Below are 20,557 nucleotides of genomic sequence, written 5' to 3' on the forward strand. Positions count from 1 at the left end.
GGATTTTTGTTTCCTGAGCGAGTTCAGTCATGTTGGCAGGAATTGGAACTTCCTGTTGATGTTGAAACAACAAAGACTACAAAGGGAATGTGGAAATCTGCTTTAAACAATTTCTTTGGATGTGGTCAGAAATGCAGCTCAGAGCTTGGAGTTGCTTGGAATGCACAAGGGCTGACTTGTAACTCTGAAAGTGTATCTGACTTCAAGATATGATTAATCATACAGATATACGATATTACACATGGGGAAGACATCAAGAGTTGTGTGCAGTCAGCTACTAATTGTCACACAGCTAATAATAATCCAGAATAAAAGTACGGTGTTCAGTTTCTTTGAGGTGAATTTATATGACTTTTTTCCCCAGGATTAGTGTTCAACTCCTTTGGCCTCTTCCTGTTCCATACAAATAAGATTTCCACTTAAATGCTAGAGAATTCTATTGCATGGTGCACGAATTCTGGCAGAAATAAATTGGCACTATTTTAAGCTGTATATTACAGGAGAACATATCTACGTTGACTGACATTAGATTATTCATCCTATTATGTTTTGAAATAAAGCTGCGTGTAAATCTTGAATGTAGCTACCTGTAATTCTGCAGCTGGAATTCTGGTGTCCTAAATCTTTGTCTTAATCCCGTCATTGAGTTGCTGTAACCTTGAACAGAATGCCTATGTTTTGGATTGTAATTTTGTTCTCTGAAATAGGAATGATGCCACCTCCAAGTTCTTTGTACTCTGCTGGAGAGGCTGGTATTTGCTTAGTGTTATCTGCTGGTTCACTCTTCATACCAAACTGAATCAGAAAAACACTAATGAGAAAAAAATGCAAAAAAGAGGCCTGAAGGGAAGGAATATATTCATCAATGATTTGGCCGAGGGAATAGAGTGACTATCAGCAAGTTTGCTGGTGACACCAAGCTGGGAGGAGTGGTGACACTGGAAGCTGTGCTGCCATCAGAGACCTGGACAGGCTGGAGAGCTGGGCAGGGAAAAATTTAATGAAATATAACAAGGACAAGTGTAGAGTCTTGAATCTGGGCAGGAACAACCCCAGGTTCCAGTGTAAGTTGGGGAATGACCTATTAGAAAGCAGCGTAGGGGAAAGGGACCTGGGGGTCCTGGGGACAGCAGGGTGACCATGAGCCAGCACTGGGCCCTTGTGGCCACAAGGCCAATGGTACCTGGGGTGGGTTAGAAGGGGGTGGTCAGTAGGTCAGAGAGGTTCTCCTGCCCCTCTGCTCTGCCCTGGGGAGACCACACCTGGAATCTTGTGTCCAGTTGTGGCCCCTCAGTTCCAGCAGGACAGGGAACTGCTGGAGAGAGTCCAGCTCAGGGCAATGAAGATGCTTAAGGGAGCTAAGCACATTCATGTGTGGTGCCACCTTATTCTGAACATATTTCAGAGAAATATTTTCACCTATATTCCAGTACTTATAAGCCAATCTGCCTTTTTCTCAAGTGTTTTTTGAGATGATTGAAAGGACTTGTCTGCTGTAGTAATTTCAAGCTATGACTTCTACTAATTCTCATTATTATCACCTGTCTTTCAGCTTTCTGGTTGTTTCGGAGGTGGCAGTGAAGCACACCTTTAGCACAGGAAAATGAGTGAGCTTGACCAGTTACGCCAGGAGGCTGAGCAACTGAAAAACCAAATCAGAGTACGTATTGTACCAGTGGATCTCGAAGCCACAGTACAGATCGTCATCTGTGTGCCTTGAGGAGAACGGAGGTGGACAGCAATGATGCATTAAGTTAAATGTTTTCACAATGTCAAAGTTAATGTGGATATTTACAAAGGCCAAGCACGTGTAACTGCCTTAGGACGTTACTTGACTTCAATATTGCTTAGAAAATAATAGTTACAGAAGTAATGCACAAAATAGATTACATGAAAATGAACGTTTACTGAAATTTTTCTGAGCCAGATCCTGACCAGTGTTAAGCAAACCCCTGCTTAAAATAAGGTCAGTGATAAGGTTATTCAGGGCTTTGTCCAGTTAGGCCTTGAAAACCTCCAAGGATGGAGGCTGCACAGCCTGTCAGGACAAGCCATTCCGTTGCCTGGCTGTCTTCGTGCTGAAAGTTGTCACCTTTCTCTCAAAAGAAGAAGAAAATGTTCAAGTTAAATGCTCAATGTGTTTTAATAGCAGACAGCATATTATGCTGATGCTGCAATTAGGATGAGTCCTCTCTGGGTGACAAACAAATGCTTCCTGAACCTTGTTCTGGGGGTGCTTGATCCAAACTTGACAAAACAGAGATAAAGAAATGTACAGAACTTCTGAATCCTCGAACTTTCTTCTGTTGCAGGATGCTAGGAAAGCATGCGCGGATGCCACCCTGGCTCAGGTAAGCGTTTAAGAGTTTAACGTGAATTATGAAAATTTGTCTCCTTTATAAGAAGAAAATACAGTGTAATTCCATGAAAGGAGTTTAGTGTGAGGGAAGCATTCTTACCTGTTCATCTGAGTCCTCAGCCACATTGATAGCCTTTGGAAACAAGCAGAGATCTTTGCTCAAGTGCGCTTGCAAAAGAATTGTGTAACATGGGGACATGAGCATGAGAAGTATATAGACATTACCCATAAAATAAACTTACAAGCTTCAGTCTGCATTGGAAAGCTCATTCAACTGTAATTGTGTATGATGTGTTACTTTTGGAACTGGGAAGCACAGAATTCCGAGCGTGACACCATTGCTATTGCAGATCACAGCCAATATCGACCCAGTGGGGAGAATTCAAATGCGCACTAGAAGAACACTCCGGGGACACCTGGCGAAAATTTATGCAATGCACTGGGGGACTGATTCCAGGTGGGTGCTCATGATACAAAATCAGATGGCTTGGCTTCACTGCTCTTTGGGAAGTTGGGTGCATAGGACTCTCACTTCTCCTGTTCCTACCAGAAGGAACCACTAAGTCCTAGAGGATTTGGGCAACCAGGAGTATGCCATTGTATTGCAGTTCTGACATTTGTTCAGGGGCTTTGGGTATATTATAACTTAAATGTCTTTTTTAAAAAACAGGAAAAAGGAGAATGTGCTGACAGTGTAGATTCCCAAATTTGATGATCTGAATCCTGTGTGTACAATACAGAAGCACTTATTCTGTGCAAGTGTTCTCCCTCAGTTTTCAACATTGAGATGTTAGTTACATGGCTGCAGATTTTTCTGAAGTCAGAATGCGTTAACGTGTAGGTGTTCCCTCACACAGTTCTGTAATATTTAGCATTGAAATTGCGTACTTGCAAAATTATTTTTATAGTCTTAATAATTGAGTTTGGTAATGCGGCACTGTACTAAAATGGTTTCAAGTACCTTGGCATTGGTAGTGGAGACAAATGTCATCAGGAAGATTTTCTTTCTTGTCTTCCTGCAATGATCATGTTTTACCTCCCGTTTTCTCTCTAGGCTTCTAGTTAGTGCCTCCCAGGATGGCAAACTTATAATTTGGGACAGCTATACTACAAACAAGGTAAGAGTAACTGATATGTGCTGCGTAACTCAGTTGTAAATTCAAAGGAAGGTAATATTACCTGTCATGATTTTGGATGCATCACTTTTATAGTGCAAAGACCAAAGTCTGAATTTAAAGAATATAGCAGTCTTAAGTGCATTGTGTGTGGAAATGTGCATCACAAATGCAAACCAATAAAATACTTCATCTTAGAGAATGTTTTGATTTGTTTCAATACTGCAGATAAATTTGATCAACAGAGAGCAAGAAGTAACCAGGATGTTGCACCAGAACCATCGAGATTTAGGCATAGCCATAGTAATTTGGTGCCTGCAGTTAAGAATTGAAAGACCTGACATGTAATGGGTCATGACTTTCTAGCTACAATCACATCATGCAGCTCAGGGTTCATTTTCCTTTCATGTGACAGTGATTGGCTTTTGCTGGTTCTGGTTACTGTTAGCAGGGCTAACGACAATTCACGTGGCCTCTGAGTTGTGTTGACAGGAGCATGGAACTGGCTTTTTTTGAAGTTTAGCTTCAATAATTTTAAAAATAAAGTTCCTTCAGCACAGAATGACAAGGAAATACGAGGCAGTTGTTTAAATATGAAGCTTGATTGCTTGCAGTGGATTTCCAAAGAAGGATTTAAATGACAGTGAAAGTACTTGTTCATCAATCAGTTGTTTTGTAGATGAAATACACTGACGTGTCGCTTTCAGGTGCATGCTATTCCCCTGCGTTCATCTTGGGTGATGACTTGTGCATATGCTCCTTCTGGAAATTACGTGGCTTGTGGTGGTCTTGATAACATCTGTTCCATTTATAACTTGAAAACTCGTGAAGGGAATGTACGTGTCAGCCGTGAACTAGCTGGTCACACAGGTGAGTGCCTGTTCACTATTATCTAAGCACGTGGTGAAGACTTTAACAAAAAAAATCTTTTAACTATGATTTCCTAATTAAGAAGATGTATTTTGTTGTGCAACTCTGTTTCTAAGTGGGGGGACCTTAGCTGCATACAGCCTGGTTTTAAGTGGCTTTTTCTCCCTCCATTTTAAAAACTTTAAGGGTGATACTCTTTGAACAAAAGAAGCCGAGGTCATAAGCATTTTTTGCTCCTGGTGGCAGTGACGTGCAAATTCACTTTCTAAGAGAGTTTGGTGCAGGGTTACCTGAACCTCTCCCCAGCTTGGCCAGTGGATTCCACACTTTTGCCTCACTGCTCCCTCTTCCTCCTCCTCTCCTCACTCAGTACCAAAAAAAAATCAGTAAGGTATTTCCAAAACAGCATCGACCCCGTTTGATGAAGCTGCTTAAGTTTATTTTCTACTGTTACAGACATCTTTGTCTTGGTCGACTTGCTGTTGGAGGTTCCTATATATAAAGACCGTCTGTGTTTGTATTTCAGGCTTATGTGGTTGTTCTTGCTTCATCTTCAGGAGAGGTGGAAGCAACAAAATAAGCAAGGCAGTGTGCAAAGTGAAGGGTAATCTCTGGTCTTATTCATCAGCTCTTTATCTTGTTTTCAGGATACTTGTCATGCTGTCGTTTCTTGGATGATAATCAAATTGTTACCAGCTCTGGCGACACCACTTGGTAAGCAGTAAAATTTTGACATGATTGGTAGTAATGACTTTTCACAGCTATGCTCTGTTATTGAAGGAAATGTTATTCTTTGTAAACCTAATAGTTATCCAGAAGTCTCCATGTGACTAAATGTTGTTCATATGTCACGTTTTTACTAGTAATGAGAAGCTTGGTCTTTAGAGTTCGTTAGCTTTGGCTGCTTGGTGGTGCCCGTGTTCTCAAGAGCCCGACCTCATTTTCTGGGTGAAGATGGGATGAGAGATTTTTTTTTTTTTTACTATAACTATTTGGATTTCAGAAATGAGTGTATTAGGCCAATGCCTTTTCTCAAAGTTGTTTAGCATTCAGGACTTATTACTTAGAGTCATTTGGATTTTTCTCATACAGAATTTAGTTTATGTTGCTATTCAGAAGAACTCCTAGAAAATATTCTTCGGTGACAGGAGATGGTATTTTTAAGGAGAATGTAGGTGTGTGTCTTAATAAATACCAGCTTCTGAACAAAGAAAGACCTCAGTGTTTTTTTCATAGGTTTTTCTATCATATCTGATTCTTAAAAGCATTACAGCTCTCCCAAGCAGCAGTTCTTACAGAAAAGGGAGTCTAATAGATACCTCTCCTACACAGCATCAGTCTCTTTGAATGCTGCACAGAATCCCAGAATGTCAGGGGTTGAAGGGCCCTGGAAAGCTCATGCAGTGCAATCCCCCCATGGAGCAGGAACACCCAGATGAGGTTACACAGGAAGGTGTCCAGGCGGGTTGGAATGTCTGCACAGAAGGAGACTCCACAACCCCCTGGGCAGCCTGGGCCAGGCTCTGCCACCCTCACTGGGAACAAGTTTCTTCTCAAATTTAAGTGGAACCTCCTGTGTTCCAGTTTGAACCCATTGCCCCTTGTCCTATCACTGGTTGTCACCGAGAAGAGCCTGGCTCCATCCTCCTGACACTCCCCCTTTAGATATCTGTAACCATGAATGAGTCCCCCCTCAGTGTCCTCTTGTCCAGCTCCAGAGCCCCAGCTCCCTCAGCCTTTCCTCACACGGGAGATGCTCCACTCCCTTCAGCATCTTGGTGGCTGCACTGGACTCTCTCCAGCAGTTCCCTGTCCTGCTGGAACTGAGGGGGCCAATCTATTAGTTCACTGATTCTGAGCAGCTATTAAATATATACTTTTTTTGGTAATACAGAAATGTTTCAAAATGTGTGGTGATAGTATTTTATTTTTATTAAAAACTAAACAAATAGGATTTGATAAAATGATTCTCTTTGTAAGAGGCTACAGCAGCCTCAGAAGTTATTGTAGTACAGCTGTCTGGATAAGTTTGTCCTCAACATCCCTTCAGTTCAGTATTTGTTAATACTTGATGAAGTTTTACTTTTAACTGTTTAATAAACATACAGGTTTAGACAAGAATTGCTGTCTAGACCTTCTAATAGAGCACAAATGTGTTGAATTTTGCCTTTTTAATTATTCTTTCAAGCGCTCTCTGGGACATAGAAACTGGTCAGCAGACAACTACATTTACTGGGCACACTGGAGACGTTATGAGTTTGTCTCTGGCTCCTGACGCCCGGTGTTTTGTTTCTGGTGCCTGCGATGCCTCTGCCAAACTGTGGGATGTTAGAGAAGGAATGTGTCGGCAAACCTTCACTGGCCACGAGTCGGACATCAATGCCATCTGCGTATGTATCCGCTTAACGGAGGACGTGGGATTTCAAGTTACAGTTTTGTATTTCTCTCGTCTCGTCTCATAAGCACGTACTGTGCGATGTAGTATTCTGGCATATTTTCTTTGGTAGGTTTTGTAGCTGGGGAGGGTACTTGAAATTTGTGCCATTGCAAATCCTTTGTGGTAAATAGAAACAGTGGGTGTTAAAATAGTGTTTCTTCACATACTCTTAATTACTTCACTGTTTTTGCCGGTATCCCAGTAGTGGAGGGGTGTATACTCCTCTCTGCTGCTTTTGGTTTCCACTTGGTCTGTACAAAATGGTATGTTCAATGAGACAGAGGAATCAAGTCTGAAATTGTCTTCTTTTTTCCCCTTTCTCCCTCGTTCAAGTTCTTCCCAAACGGCAATGCGTTTGCCACAGGCTCGGATGATGCTACGTGCAGGCTTTTCGATCTTCGGGCTGATCAGGAACTTATGGTTTATTCACACGATAACATCATCTGTGGCATCACCTCTGTAGCATTTTCCAAGAGCGGCCGTCTCCTCCTAGCTGGTTATGACGACTTCAACTGCAACGTCTGGGACACGCTGAAAGCTGATAGAGCAGGTAAACAGTTGTGGGTTTAAATGTTCTAAATGCACCCTGAGGTACTGAACGTGTGAGTGGAGTCATTGCTCAGACCTTTTAGCAAGTCCCATCTCAACTCCAGACCTCTGTGATAACCTGTTTTAGGATGACCAATGATGCAAGTAGATTGATTATTTCAGTTCTTTAAAATGAAAGTTTTTATTCTAATAAAGGAGAAAATGTGTGACCTTCTGTGTGATTCTGTGTGTGATAATTAGGTTTGGTTTTTTTTTTTCTTACATCCTTGAAACCCTTAAATTTAAGGGGATAGAGGAAAATGTTTGCTGTTTTAATTTTTGTGTGTAGTGTTTCAATTCTTTTTTTAATGGTACTCTAATTGAATTATAGCAGCCCTCCATATTGACAAATAGATTATATGTAGGAGTTTTAGTCTTGTAAGTGCTTGTAAGATAAAATCAGATGGAAAACGCTCTAGTATTCATGACAAAATGCAGCTTAACTTTTGATTTTACACATTAAACATTTGCTATAATCTGACTGATCTTTACCATTGCAGAGAGGAAAAACTGAGACCTACATGCAATGCATGGTTATACTATATTTATTGCTATGACACTGTCAACAGAATTTTGGGGGCTGTGATTTTGTAGCTCATGAGAAACCTGTAAAGGTCATAGTGTGGGGTATTTACGAGAAAAATTTTGGAGTAATGCATTTGCTGTGCTTGAAAAACCAAAAACATTTAAGAATTCCAGCCATGTTTGTTTAGGATTTTGGATGTACGGGTTGACTAATCCAAACCCCTGTTCCTCAGCGTTCCTCGGGCTGAAACATGAAATTCAAGTAGTGTGATGTGTTTGTTCCGCGTTCTTGCAGGTGTCCTGGCCGGTCATGATAACCGTGTCAGTTGCTTAGGGGTGACTGATGATGGGATGGCAGTGGCAACAGGATCATGGGACAGCTTCCTCAAGATCTGGAACTGAAGCAGTAGGTAAGTATCCAATTAATTAAGCTTGTCCTTGATTGGTATTCAGAATGCATTTTTCCAGTGCTGTTTTACAGATACTGCAAGCTTGTAGTTCAAGCTCGTAGATCAGGAAAGTCACTGAGGGAAAAAAAAGGGGTTGTTTTTATAGCAGGCTATTTGTTTAATGTATGCAGTTACACTGGTGTGATGAACTATTTTGGGCATGCTTTATTTTCCGGGTAGGGATGACTGTACAGTCTTTTGAATCTGGGTGGGTAAATAAATGGCGCTCTGGCAAATGGGGAGATAACGGCTAAATGGATTGTGGGTAGCAGGAGCAAAGCTTGAAACTTGATTACAGTTGATTGAAATGCAGCTCCTAACAAACCTTTCTGTGTGCCAGAAGAGCGGCGGACTCCATGACTGGAAGAAGTTTCCAACGGTTGAAAATTAAAAATGATAGCATATCCAATCCAACCATACTAACTTGGACCCCCATCCTCCCCAACTTCAAAGGGCAAGATCTTTTCCGTTTCCTGTTGCTGAAATGAAGAGCACAATTACCTTTCCAAGAAGAATTTCTGTGTTGTAAGCAAAATGAAATTGTGCATTCCTTTTGGGACCATAGTATTTTCTTTTTTTGTCTTGAGAATTTAAAAATCAAACACTATCATAAAGCATGACCAGAAAATAAACTTGAGCGTAATTGTGAAACAGTTAGCTTTCACTGTAGTTTCCAAGTTGAAGTTAAGGACTTTATCTCACACACTTGCAAATTTTAAAGTCATGTTTGTAGCAGGATTTTTTTCAAGTTTCCTTTTTAAATACATTTCTTTATGTATTTAATTGAGCAAAACAAGGGAGTCCTAGCCCAGAGCATCTGGGGGTTGTTAACGCTGTAAATTTAGTCTCTGATTTTTTTATTTTATTTTCTAGTATCACAGATAATTGTTGCACAAAACTTGGCATATATAGGATAATGTTAAGCAGTAAGGTAACCAAGCACATGCTGTAAAAGGTAATGAATGCTTGTTTAAAGAATCCTTTCACCTTTTATGGATAACAAATGCAATCCTTGGTCCCTCCTGCCCCCTCTTTTTTCACCACACTGATTTTTTTAATCTGTTTTGGTTTTGTCCACTTGAAAGGGCAGTTTATATATCCTGACACTATCCTACAAGTCTCAACAACCAGGAATCTCTGTTTTCAAAAGAGACCTATCCTACACTTGGGTATCGAGTCAATTCTTTGTGTATGAAATGATGTACAAATCAATGTTTTGAAAATAATGATCTTGAACTTTCTAAGTTAAACAAAAAAAAACCTTTTTTGATTGTTTGCCATATTGGGTGGGTTTACTCTTAGAATCGCATGCTGTAGAAATGCTAAAAAGTGCATATTGGACTAAGTCCTTAGATGTTTTTTCTTTGAAGAAATAACCTGTTTAAAAACTGTAACCATTGTCGCTGTATTCATTTATTGTTGCTACTCTGTGCATAAATCTCTGAAGAACTCGAGTACCAAGCTATGCACGTTTTGGAGTAGCGTGATAAGTCACTTTTTTTTTTTAAAGAAACAGCCTGTTCAAACAATCGCTGTCAAAGATTCTGGGGTGTGGGAGGAGGGAACCTAGACCATCTTCTTTATAAATCAGTTCCTCACAGCCAGTTCCTCTTGTAGGATGAGTCCTTTGCATCTGATCAGAGTCATTTTTGTAATGAGCAGGTTTTCCTGGCTTTCTTTTCAAATAAAATGTTAAAAGCAGCAGTGTTTGGACAGCAGATTGTTCTGTTAAACTTTCCTATCTTCTCACTGTATCCAGAAATGCTCCTTCCTAGCAGCAGTAGTAGCTTTTCTCCATTTTGTTTTTTCTGCAACATTCTGTACAAAAATGTGCTGTAATTGTGCGTTAGGCCTGGATTTGGCATAAAAGATGAATTCCCTCTTACTCTCTCTCATGAAACTACTCTGTAGAGCTTTCTCCACGCCCTGTATCCCTCTTCACCTTTTGTATTTAATTTTAAAGTCAGTGTACTTCAAGAAAGCTGGATGCAAGATAGATACTATATTAAAATGTAATGTTATTTAAGATGTAATAAAGCAGTTTGACATGAGTTTTGGCTGATCTGTTTTGCAGCTTATTGTCCAACCCACAAAATGTCTTCTGGCAGGATCCGAGTTATGAAATAAACGTCAGAGAAGTGTGTGCTGCCCCAAAACAAATTGTTTGGTATTTTAAATGGTTTGGATGTTTAAGGGCTAACTGGGCAGAGTATGCAGTGTGTTAAAGGGTGTTTTCATGTGAAGGGATGTGTGTTTTGTTTTAGAGCTAAAAGCAGCTGGAAGATGAACTAAAACCCTCACGAATTTTCACTATTTGGAAGTGTCACCAGCAGCATCAGAAAATGTACGTGAGAATGTGCAGTATGTGCTAACACTGAACGGCAGGTATGTGGAGCCTGGTGCCCGCAGGCATGGCGCTCCCTCCATTTGTAACCAGTGAAGGTGGATGTTTCTTGGTTGGATTGCCAGAGCTACTCTAGAGCTTAATCAAAAACTGCTGGTAGCTCCCTTAGCTCAAACTCCCAGCGGAAGCAGCCGGCGTGACTCCTGTGATGTACATCACAAACATGCCGTGTGGAATGTTAAAGAGTCTGACACCTGAAGTAGGAAATCAGAGCAAAATGTTTAACTTGAAACTTTTGTGTCCTTTAATAGGAAGAGAATTGGGTGGAACATCTTGTGTTGTTGCCGTTTGAGGACCTGTTGTCATTGTTAGCTGTCCTCGCTGTAGCTATTGAGAAGGGTAAGTAGTTGTCAGTTTAGTGCTCAGTAAGAACAAAGAAAAAAATTAATGGATTTTATACCCACAGAAGCAAATTCCTGAAACAAGAGGTGTTGAAAGGCAATTGGTTGAACAGCTTGTTATTGGCCCGCTTGAGGGTTTTGGTTTGTATTTTTGGTGGGTAAATTATTGTCTCTTGTTCTGGCCCAAACAAAAGTGGATTTTCCCTCATTTCACATCAACCAAGAGGAATTCCAGTGCCATGGCTTGGTTTCATACCAAACATGGAAGTTCTCAGCCTCAATGGAGAAGGTTTTAAAAGCTGTGAGTATGGAAAATATGATGATGACATAAGGAGCAGTCGGTAGCTGTGAGCGTTGGGTTTTGGACGGCAGAACACTGGTAAGAGCTCACGGCTGGAAATGCTTAAATTTGGGAATTCAAATTTATTCTTTCCCAATTCCAAATGGTAAAGCTGTTCTTTCCACTCACGTGGTACATTTGTATTCCAGTGGATGTTTCATATGTGACTTTGTCTATAGTAAAATGGATCTGGGTTGACTTCATCACATTCTATGTAGCGCTTACTCTATGGGTTAAATCAATTCAGTGGAAGCAGGAAGGCTTGAGCTCACGCTTCCCATGGCGATTCCAAAGGTTTTGTCAACTATTGTCAAATTGTGGGGTCCCAGAGGAGGAGTTTGTGTTCCAGAGCATGATACTCTGGGCCCATCCAAATGGATGTTCAAGGCAGGCAAAGTTGAATCATTCTGAAACTTACTGAGCTTTTTCTTTAAATGTCCATACTAAAAAAGTCTCCAAGGAGTATTTGGAAAGCGTGTAGGGGATAGTAACACAGCGTATTTGTAAAAATACCCAGCATGTCACAGGCGTGGGGAAAACAAGCCACAAAATGTGGCTAAAAGTTGGGTGATCTCTTTGCTTAGGGAGCTGGCTGCTAAAAACTCACCCTTTAGGACACAGGCCCTGCAAAATACTCATATAAGTAATTCCAGGCTTAAATAGATAAGGGAGGAAAAAGCCTGTTTAAAAAGGATGATAAAATGCCGACCTCTCATGAAAATGGCATGTACGGTACAAACAGTGCAGCTCCCTCTGGTGGTACAAAACACAGTGGAATGGTCAGTGGAAAGGGAATGTATGTGACAAGCCTGCGCTGATTTGGCTGCAGAGTGTGTTCCTAGTACATGTCACCCCTCCTTCAGACATCCTCAGAGTTCACTGCAGATGTTCTGGTTTTTCCATAAAGACTTACAAATAAACCAAGTTTTTCTTAATGTTCACTTTCATAGGGACTTTTGTTTTCTATTATTTTGATGTAAAAACTTGAGCTGGCAGAGGTGGCGAGGTTAAAATCAGCCACTGTGAACTGGAGCAGGGTCTCTTAGGCAACTTGAAATCCAGCTCTTCTTTAGAAAAGCTTCAGTAATTCCCTGCACTTCTCTCCGCCCCCCACCCCCCCAGTATTTCTCTTTAACATTTTTGACACCCCCTGTCACAACTCAATCCCAAGTGCTTGCTCTTTTCAGCCTCCCTCCTCTGCTTTAGGTAGGAAGTGGGATCTGGAGTTTCTAATGAAGATATTTTGATTGACAAGGTATTTGTGCAGAGATCAGACTCTGACGTCTAATTCTATCCAGCGGTGAAGCGCCTTTCTGCACTGGAAATGAGCATTGCTACCATGGATATTATATCTGATAGAACCATCACATAAATTCCAAGTCGCTGTTTACAAAAGCAAACATACTTTAAGATCTATAGGATTCTAATTTATCTTTTTTTGCCTCCTCTGCTAACTAAGGATTCCTGTTGAGTGAAGAGCCAGTAGGCAGCAGCAGATCCTTTGCTACACTGGCTGGTGCTTGACAGAGTGAGTCATACTGTAATAATATGTAACTGCATATATTTATCTAAACTTCCATTGGTTTCTCACCATGCCTCCTTATTGTTTTTAGTGATTTACTTCCTGTGATATTATAAACAAAACTGAAATAAGGTCCAATAGGAATAGCCAGGTTTGATCCTTGGCTCCCCAAAGCTGGTGCTTAATCCAATGGGAAGAACAAGACAAGATCCAGAGTGAGTGGTTGGCAACATCTGACATTTAAAGTTACCCAAGCTTTATAACCGCAAGGTTTTTTGCACTGTGCTCTCTTGTTCACTAAAGCTGCTCAGAATACCACGTTAGTACCCAGAGGACATTAAACAGTGGACGAAGTGGTCTAGGTACAGTTTACAGTTTGCTCCATGGAAGGTTATTTCAGTCTTCTCCTTACAACAAACAAAAATATTTGGAATATGTTTTCTTGCATTTTTTTTCCCTGTGCGTGCTTTGCTGTTCTTTGCCTGGTGGGGATCTGAGCTCTTGAATGAACAATAAGTATTCAAGGAATGACAGCTCTGGGAGTGATGGACACCAGTGTGCACTAGTGAGAGATCTGGGAGCTTTTCCAAGGATGACTGCATCACTTAATTGAACAATTCTATATTTCATCTCCTACTTCATCAGATGTGTGTTTAACCCACTGCGTTCTGAAAAGCTTGTTGAGTCTCGTCCCCAGTTCGTGCAGTCAAGTCGTGTGAAAGAACTGCCCAGGGTATGAGGTTTACTGAATCGCAAATGAAGGCCAAAGAGCTCAGGCTGTTCATGGAGGAAAATGAGATTCCTTGGCCAGGCTGGTGCCAGTGACAGTTCCGAAAATTGATGATCAAATTAAGAAAATGATTCAGTTGAGCAGTTCTGTCTCCCTCCTCCCATGTCTTATTTCAGTCAAGTGATAGCATCACACGTGGTGGCAGGAAATGGAGCAATAACAGAGAGACTTCAAAGAACAGCTTATAAAAGCTGAAGGTTAAACTTTCACAAGCAAGAGGATCATTCTTGTTCTTTGAAGCTTGTCACAGTTCTACGCGCCAAGAGTAACTTAACCAGAAAGGCCGGATGGGAGCCAGGCAGTTTTCCCTCCTCAGCGCTGATCCTGGTAAACATGAAAGTTCCTCACTGGGTTGTAGAGCTCAAGTTAACAGGGCTAACTTCTCATTCTCCACTAAAAACTGGAGCACAGACGGGCTCCCTGGCCCGTGCTCCCGTGTTCCACGAGGAAAATATTCCCGTGCCTTCGCTCTTCCTGTCCCGCATCCGCTCGTGCTGATGAGTCTGGGCAGTTGCCATCGCTTTCCACCATGCGGAATCACATGAGTGAGCAGCAAAGATGGCAACAGCATCAGGGTGGGATTAGCGTGACGTTCTCGTGCTGTTGGAGGAAATGTCAACCGTAATACGTTAGGCTGTAAGCCAGATAAATCACAAATATTCTTAATTTTACAGTTTATTCTAGTAGAGAGAGATAATTTTAGGAGTTGTGTTTGGCTGAGTTCTTCACAGGACATCCTCTGCAATCATACCAAGTGGATTTATGAGCCTGTTCCTCCTGCTCAGATGATAGTCCTGTTTTGCTTGGTATTGTTTGAGAGGCTTTAATGCTTTGCAGGAGGGAAATTCAGCTCTGTGGAGGAAGACCAGACCATAAAATAATGGTCTGGGCTCTTTGAGAAGTTACATAACAGGGCAGCTGCATCACATCTGAGAGTTACTGGGATCTTTCCTTCCTCTCCTCTCCTCTCCCCGCTTTTCCATGTCACAAAGCCAGCAACTTGTATTCTAGTCCAGTGCTATTTAGGATCCATTGGTGAAACAGTCTGCAAGTGATTCTACTTTGTACCCTGCCCTTTTCAGAATGGCTAGAGCTAAAACTTGAACTTCTATTCACAAAAAAAAAGCCTTAAAAAAACCCCTTAAACTCCTATCTACAAAAAATATTGTGCTCTTATGAATTAATATCATGTAATTGACCATGTTAGCAGAATGTGTTTAAAATGTGAAGAAAACAGCAGTTTGGATATGAGTAACATGATGCTCTCAACTCTGAGTCACTTGGTGAGGTGAACTACTCCTATAGGGACCCGTGTACTGACACACTTATGCTCGCACAGAATATATTGGGGTATGATCTTGCAAATTAATATAACTGATCTATTTGCCTTCACACAAACTTTTGCAGGATGTCTTCCCGTGATCAGCATGAAAAGCACCTGAAGTCCAGTGGATCCGGGTGCTGAGTCTGTCCCAGGCTGCAGCTTCTAGTGCCAACTGGTGCTGCTGCCCAGTTTAGCCTGGGACCTTGTAACTGGACTTGTATTTCACAGTGTTTGGGGATATACACCTGCTGTTGTCAGGGAAAACTCTTACAGACAACACTCTTTTGCAAAACCTACAATACAAACTCTTGGTGCATCCTTCTCTCTTTTAGATGCCGTGGCAAAACATGCTGTTTGCCTGAACCTTCTATGTTCATTTATAGATATGAAGTATGGTGAGGAAATACTATTTCTTCTGTACTCTCCATCTTTGCAGCTGATGTGTAACGGAACAGCAAAGCCAAGCTTTGGTGTGTTCCTAAAAACTGCTTGCAGGGAACTGTCTGCAAAAGACCCAAAGGTGAGTTGTGTCCATCTGGCCAGGCTGCTGTTGCAGGCTGTGTAAGTTGTGCTACTGAGCTTGGTTTAAACGTTCACCTTTAATTAAAAACTTCAATTAAGAACTTTGCACCATCGCATAAGCGCTAGAGGGCACTGCTGCAGTTTTTACAGCTGCTGGTTCCTGGTTTGGAGGATTTTGTGCTCCCTGCCCACCTCTGTGCAGGTTCTGATGCAGTGGTAGCTCCTCAGACAGTGTAATGGTTGCGGTTTCAGGTGCTGTTCTGCAAGGAAACGTGGATAAATTGGAAAATATCCAGCAAGGAGAATACTAGAAGTGTAGATATCTTGCTATGTAAGGTATGTTTAAACAATAGAATTGTTTCAATCTAAAGAAAAGACTGAGAAGAAACATAAGTTTTTGTGTAAAAGGCTGCTAGAATTAATGGGATATAATATTTGTCCATGTCCCTGATGAACAGATCAAAAAGCAAAGGGAGTTCAGAATGTACCAAGAAGTCTTGCACTAGAAAAAGCTTATTAATGTAATAGTTATGAGTAACACTGAAATATATAGCCTTAGGTTGCTATAGTGTTTCTTCCATTAGCGAACCTTAGGAACAGTTTTGGCAGATGACGTGACGTGGATAAAACTGTTCCTGCCTTGGGGCAGAGCGATGTGTGACCTATCGAGGTATCACCGAGCCCCCTTTTCCTGTGATTAGTAGTTGTCCAATAAACATCACTGATTACTGAAATGTTTGCTGAATAACTAACCTGCTGTCTCACAACAGGCGAACGCTTAGAGACAAAACAGGATGTGAAATCACGATCCAGCCATGCTCACTGAAATCTTCGAAGGTTAGTGCAGAGTAGTGCCAGAACTGGAAATGCTGGGAAGCTCATTGCCCTGCAATAGAGGAGGAAATCAGACTAAAATATATTTACTCAGTTTAAAAGGAAACACAGGCTTTAAGGAACAGAGAGTTACCAGGGCGAATGCGGTGGGGACACAGGCCTGGTGGGAGATGGCATCATGAAAGGATGTTATTTTGGATGACTTTTTTTTTAAATAGCTGCCTGACCACCGTATTTTGGAAATCATCTGTGAATGAAGAGGGAAGGTAAATTTGGCGCTGAAGTGTAGCTAGTTAGTCATCCCAAGAACAAGTCCGGTGCTTCCTTCTGGTGCTTTTTCTAGTCTTAGAGCAAGGGCTTCGCTGGGGCCACAGCTGCTCTGAGCCTTCCGGCTGAGGCAGCAGGGCAGTAATTGCACCCAAGCTATTGTACACGCAGGTGCAGATCTCCTGTGTGTGTCATTCTTTTATCTGAAAAATTACCTTGCTCTTTTCTATGAAGAAAAAGGATCATTTAACTATAGAGCAGGCTGTTCTTTTAATACGGGGTATTTGGTAGGTAGATGTCCTTTTTGTGCAAAGGAAAAGGATTTATTCCTCACCTTTCTGGGGCTTTCTGAGAACTGGAACAAAGGTTTTGAACGGGAGGGTTTTCAAATGCATCTGTGATCTGAGCATCTGCAAAATACAAGGGAGCTGAATACATGAAAAGAAGAATATTAATAATGCTGGGGTATAGAGAATTCTAATGCAAATGACCCAGTAGCTGGCAGAGACGAACCTCTTTCCATTTCTGTTTGTGACAGTTAGCAGGGTGTGATGTAAGGCCTGTATTCAGAATTAACCCTGTCTTACATCGAGGCTTTTGGATTCCAGACTGGTTTCCTCTGCATTTGTGTTCTACTGATCACACCAACTGTTTTTATGTGTTTCTGTTTTCAGAAGAAGAACAGGCTTTGGCCATTTTACTTCTCATGCTATTTGGTGAACTTGTGCCTCTCGCTATCTAAAATCATTCCGTAGCTGCGCAACGGTCTCCAGATGGCAATGTGACTGAATAACACATGACAACAAAGAGGAATCGAATGTACAGAAACTCTCATCCTGTTTCTTTGCTGCTGCTTATCAGGCTTTTTTCAAAGTTTGGGCAGTTATGAAAGCTCATGACCCAACTTCCTCTGTTGTTACAGCAAGATATTTACCTTGGGTGGCTTCTGGCAAGTAAAGGGCCCAAAACAACCAGCTCCCCCCACTATCACCAGCCAACGAGTAGCTGAAGTTGCAATTTCAGTACCTTTTAGCTGTTCTGTTGTTGGGGTGTGTTCCAATGACAGCCTAGGTGATACAAATAGACCCGTTTTCCTTGAAATACTGAGAGAGAACTATTATAGAACTCCATAGGGCCAGGTTCTGAGGTCTCTCCTACATTCGTGTCACAAATGTTGGGAGCTCTGGTGGCTTGGGAGCAGGAAGCAACTGCAATTGCAGTTAAGTCTTCTCCGGAGAAGTTGAAGCAACTAGAAGGTTTTAAATTTTCCAACTAATCAAGCTGCTTTCCTAAGGAGAATCAGAGCTTCCTATGAACAGTAGACCTGCTTTTTAACTCTTATTGTTTTAGGATAGCAACTGGAAATCCATAAAGCATGGACAGCGCGTTGCTCAGGGACGTGCAAAGAGGCATTTCCTGTAGCAGTGAGATTACGGTCTTGACAAGATAGATAAAGAGAGAAGTAATTATTTTATCTGTTTTGAAGGTGCAGAAACCCAGACTCCATTAGGCAGGCAGGGAGAGGCAGGAACACCTCCCAAACACCCCAAGCTGCATCCCAAGCCCTTCTCTGCAGTCTGTCTCTTCTCCAAATCCTGCTGCGGGGCAGGAGGTGAGTCCTGGGTGCGCACTTTGGTGCTGCTCTTCACCCATTAGATTTTGCCAGAATCTCTCCACTCCCTGTTCCCTAAGTTTTCTTTATTGGCTGTCAACAAGCTCTCAGTCCTGTCCTGACATTATCAAAGACGATCTATATTGTCAAGTGGATTGTGTGGGGCCACACGCCAACATTCCCGATTGCTTATCTCAGCTGTGCCACACGTTTATTAACCCTTGTGCAAGTCAATTAAATCTTTATCTTGAAAATCGGGATAATGACATTTATGGAACAACTGGAGGTGTTTTCTAATCAGTCTGAATAACAAATGCGATTCTGTCGCATACGTTTCTGTCTGTCAGTGGCTTTGTAGTTTGTGGCCACTGATAAACGGCTTGTTTGCCACGCTCGTGAGCCACCGTTTCCATCAGAATTCAAACTCTGTGGTAGGTTTTTATTTCTCATGATTTCTTAGGAATTCTGAGTCATCAGAGGCTGTTTGAAATTAAATTTGAGAGGTGAGAACTACATTCTTCCACGCTGTTAGGTGCTAATAGAGAAAATTAGTTAATTGTTTCCGGTTTGGTGGAAATAGCTTCTGCTGGAGGTGGGTTTGGGTGGTAGCTGGAGACTGACGAGAGCCTCTCTGTACCAGGCACCGCTCTTCTGTGCAATTAGTTAAACAAGCAAGAGCATTTTTGTTAACTTATCTTTTATATGTTAATCTAAAGCCAGTCAAACTATATTTCACAGACCTGAGACCCTTAACAGAAAAAAGCAGCAGGTTTTTATGCTTATTTCTCAACGTTAGTGCTGATGTTTCTCTTTATTTCTCCCCAGTGTCTTCCCTGGGAGGAAGGAAGCACAAGGTGGGTGGGAGTGCTGAGCTGCACCGTCCTGGCCGTGGTGTGAGGGAGGACGTGCTCAAAAGTGACACAAGACACTTCTGTTTCTCACAGCACGTCAGTACGTAAAGGAGGGCTGGGCTGTTACCGCCTGTTACGTTCATCCAGAGCAGCAAAAAGAGTTTCCAAGGTCGCTGCTGAACCTGGGCAGCTCAGAGCTGCTCTTGTAACCGCAGCTCTTTTATAAATAGGATAGGCTCAGCTGATTAGCAGCCTTATCTGCACCAGTTAATGGGGATAAGTGTTCATCATGCTGCCGTGTTTGTGCCTCTTGCAAAACGTTGAGCAACTCTATGAAGTTACTACGCGTCTGGAAAAAAACCCTGCCACTTCAGAATGTTTATATTTTAACAGCAAATATATTCTAGTGGCAATTGGTTCTAGTGGCGATTTATCTCTTTCACCTTAACGAATTTGGAAAAATTCATCCCAAGAGCGCACTGAAATGAAAACGGACTCCTTGGGTAGCTTTGTAGTCAGGAACTGGGTCTGGACAGGACAAAGGCACCGCATGTGAACATCGTTCCTCTCTGCTGAACGTGCTATTTTACTGCAGCTTTGGAGATTAATGCTTTGGCTTTGAACAAATTAGTGCTACGTTCCTCCCTAGTGCCCTGTGGTGTTGTCCCTTCACAGCCCGAACATCTCTGTCAGCACCTGAAAGGTATTTCAGTCTCCAAGGTAGTGTCGGCTTCATAGAACTGTGCACTGTTTCCTGAATTCACGCAGGCCAGGCTCTTAACATTGTTGGGAGGGAGGAGGGAAGAGCAATTGTGCCTCAAAATACTGCACTTTTTATGAAATGGTGTAACCTTACCCGTGGTATTTCCCCAGATGTAGCAACTGCTTCCTCTTTGTCAAGTTTGTCTCACCAGTTACTGACTGTCGCTTCCTTGCAGCTCCCCAGTTTCCTCAAAACATAATTTTCTACATGAAGGAAGAAGGAAAAGAAAATCTCCCGAATGACCGCATTCTCCAGTGGTGTAACTCGTTCCCACTCGGTGGGTTTAGCCTGATGGACAGGCCAGTGAGCTGTACCTTTGAGCTCTTTGAAGTAGAACGGTTGAAAATGCAATGTAGAAATTACAAACCCTGCTTGATTTTGGTAGCTGGGAAGGATCGTTTTCTTGTTCGCAGTTATAAGGAGCCTCTTGCTGCCTCTGTTCAAGTTTGTGACCAAGTTCCTGATGATTTCAATACAACACACGCACCGAAACCAAACGCTTCTTTTTTTCTCCCCCCCACCCTTGCTCAAAATTCGGTTTCAGATCGAGGACAGAAAGGCGTTTTCAAACTTCTGCTGGGCTTTAATTCCTTCTCTGGGTAGTTTCTAATTGCAAAAACAGAGAACACCCGGAGGTGACAGGG

At 41.9% G+C, this 20,557-nt stretch overlaps 1 protein-coding gene and 1 long non-coding RNA gene across 28 annotated transcripts in view; one reads left to right on the forward strand and one right to left on the reverse strand.

Moving 5' to 3' along the window:
- GNB1 (G protein subunit beta 1) overlaps positions 1 to 10,394 on the forward strand; it is a 28,910-nt gene extending 18,516 nt beyond the window's left edge. For 17 of the 27 annotated variants that reach the window (XM_065037435.1, XM_065037446.1, XM_065037441.1 and 14 more), the window contains 10 exons: positions 1,553 to 1,660; positions 2,313 to 2,351; positions 2,710 to 2,816; positions 3,414 to 3,477; positions 4,182 to 4,344; positions 4,992 to 5,058; positions 6,533 to 6,734; positions 7,115 to 7,331; positions 8,190 to 8,304; positions 8,684 to 10,394. In XM_065037435.1, the coding sequence (XP_064893507.1) occupies positions 1,604 to 1,660; positions 2,313 to 2,351; positions 2,710 to 2,816; positions 3,414 to 3,477; positions 4,182 to 4,344; positions 4,992 to 5,058; positions 6,533 to 6,734; positions 7,115 to 7,331; positions 8,190 to 8,296 (1,023 nt within the window). In that variant the 5' untranslated portion in view covers positions 1,553 to 1,603 and the 3' untranslated portion in view covers positions 8,297 to 8,304; positions 8,684 to 10,394. The remainder of the gene's footprint in view (positions 1 to 1,552; positions 1,661 to 2,312; positions 2,352 to 2,709; positions 2,817 to 3,413; positions 3,478 to 4,181; positions 4,345 to 4,991; positions 5,059 to 6,532; positions 6,735 to 7,114; positions 7,332 to 8,189; positions 8,305 to 8,683) is intronic. The other 10 variants (XM_065037453.1, XM_065037448.1, XM_065037454.1 and 7 more) reach the window with 1 other exon arrangement.
- On the reverse strand, positions 9,606 to 20,548 carry LOC110355789 (uncharacterized). The gene is made up of 4 exons (XR_002408696.2): positions 20,007 to 20,548; positions 17,022 to 17,097; positions 16,340 to 16,472; positions 9,606 to 15,846 (listed from the first exon to the last, which is right to left on the reverse strand). It is a non-coding gene; the product is annotated as an uncharacterized LOC110355789 (long non-coding RNA).
- Between the last annotated feature and the right edge of the window lie 9 nt (positions 20,549 to 20,557).

This window comes from Columba livia, chromosome 21 (assembly GCF_036013475.1).
Source record: "Columba livia isolate bColLiv1 breed racing homer chromosome 21, bColLiv1.pat.W.v2, whole genome shotgun sequence".
Taxonomy (NCBI): Eukaryota; Metazoa; Chordata; class Aves; order Columbiformes; family Columbidae; genus Columba; species Columba livia.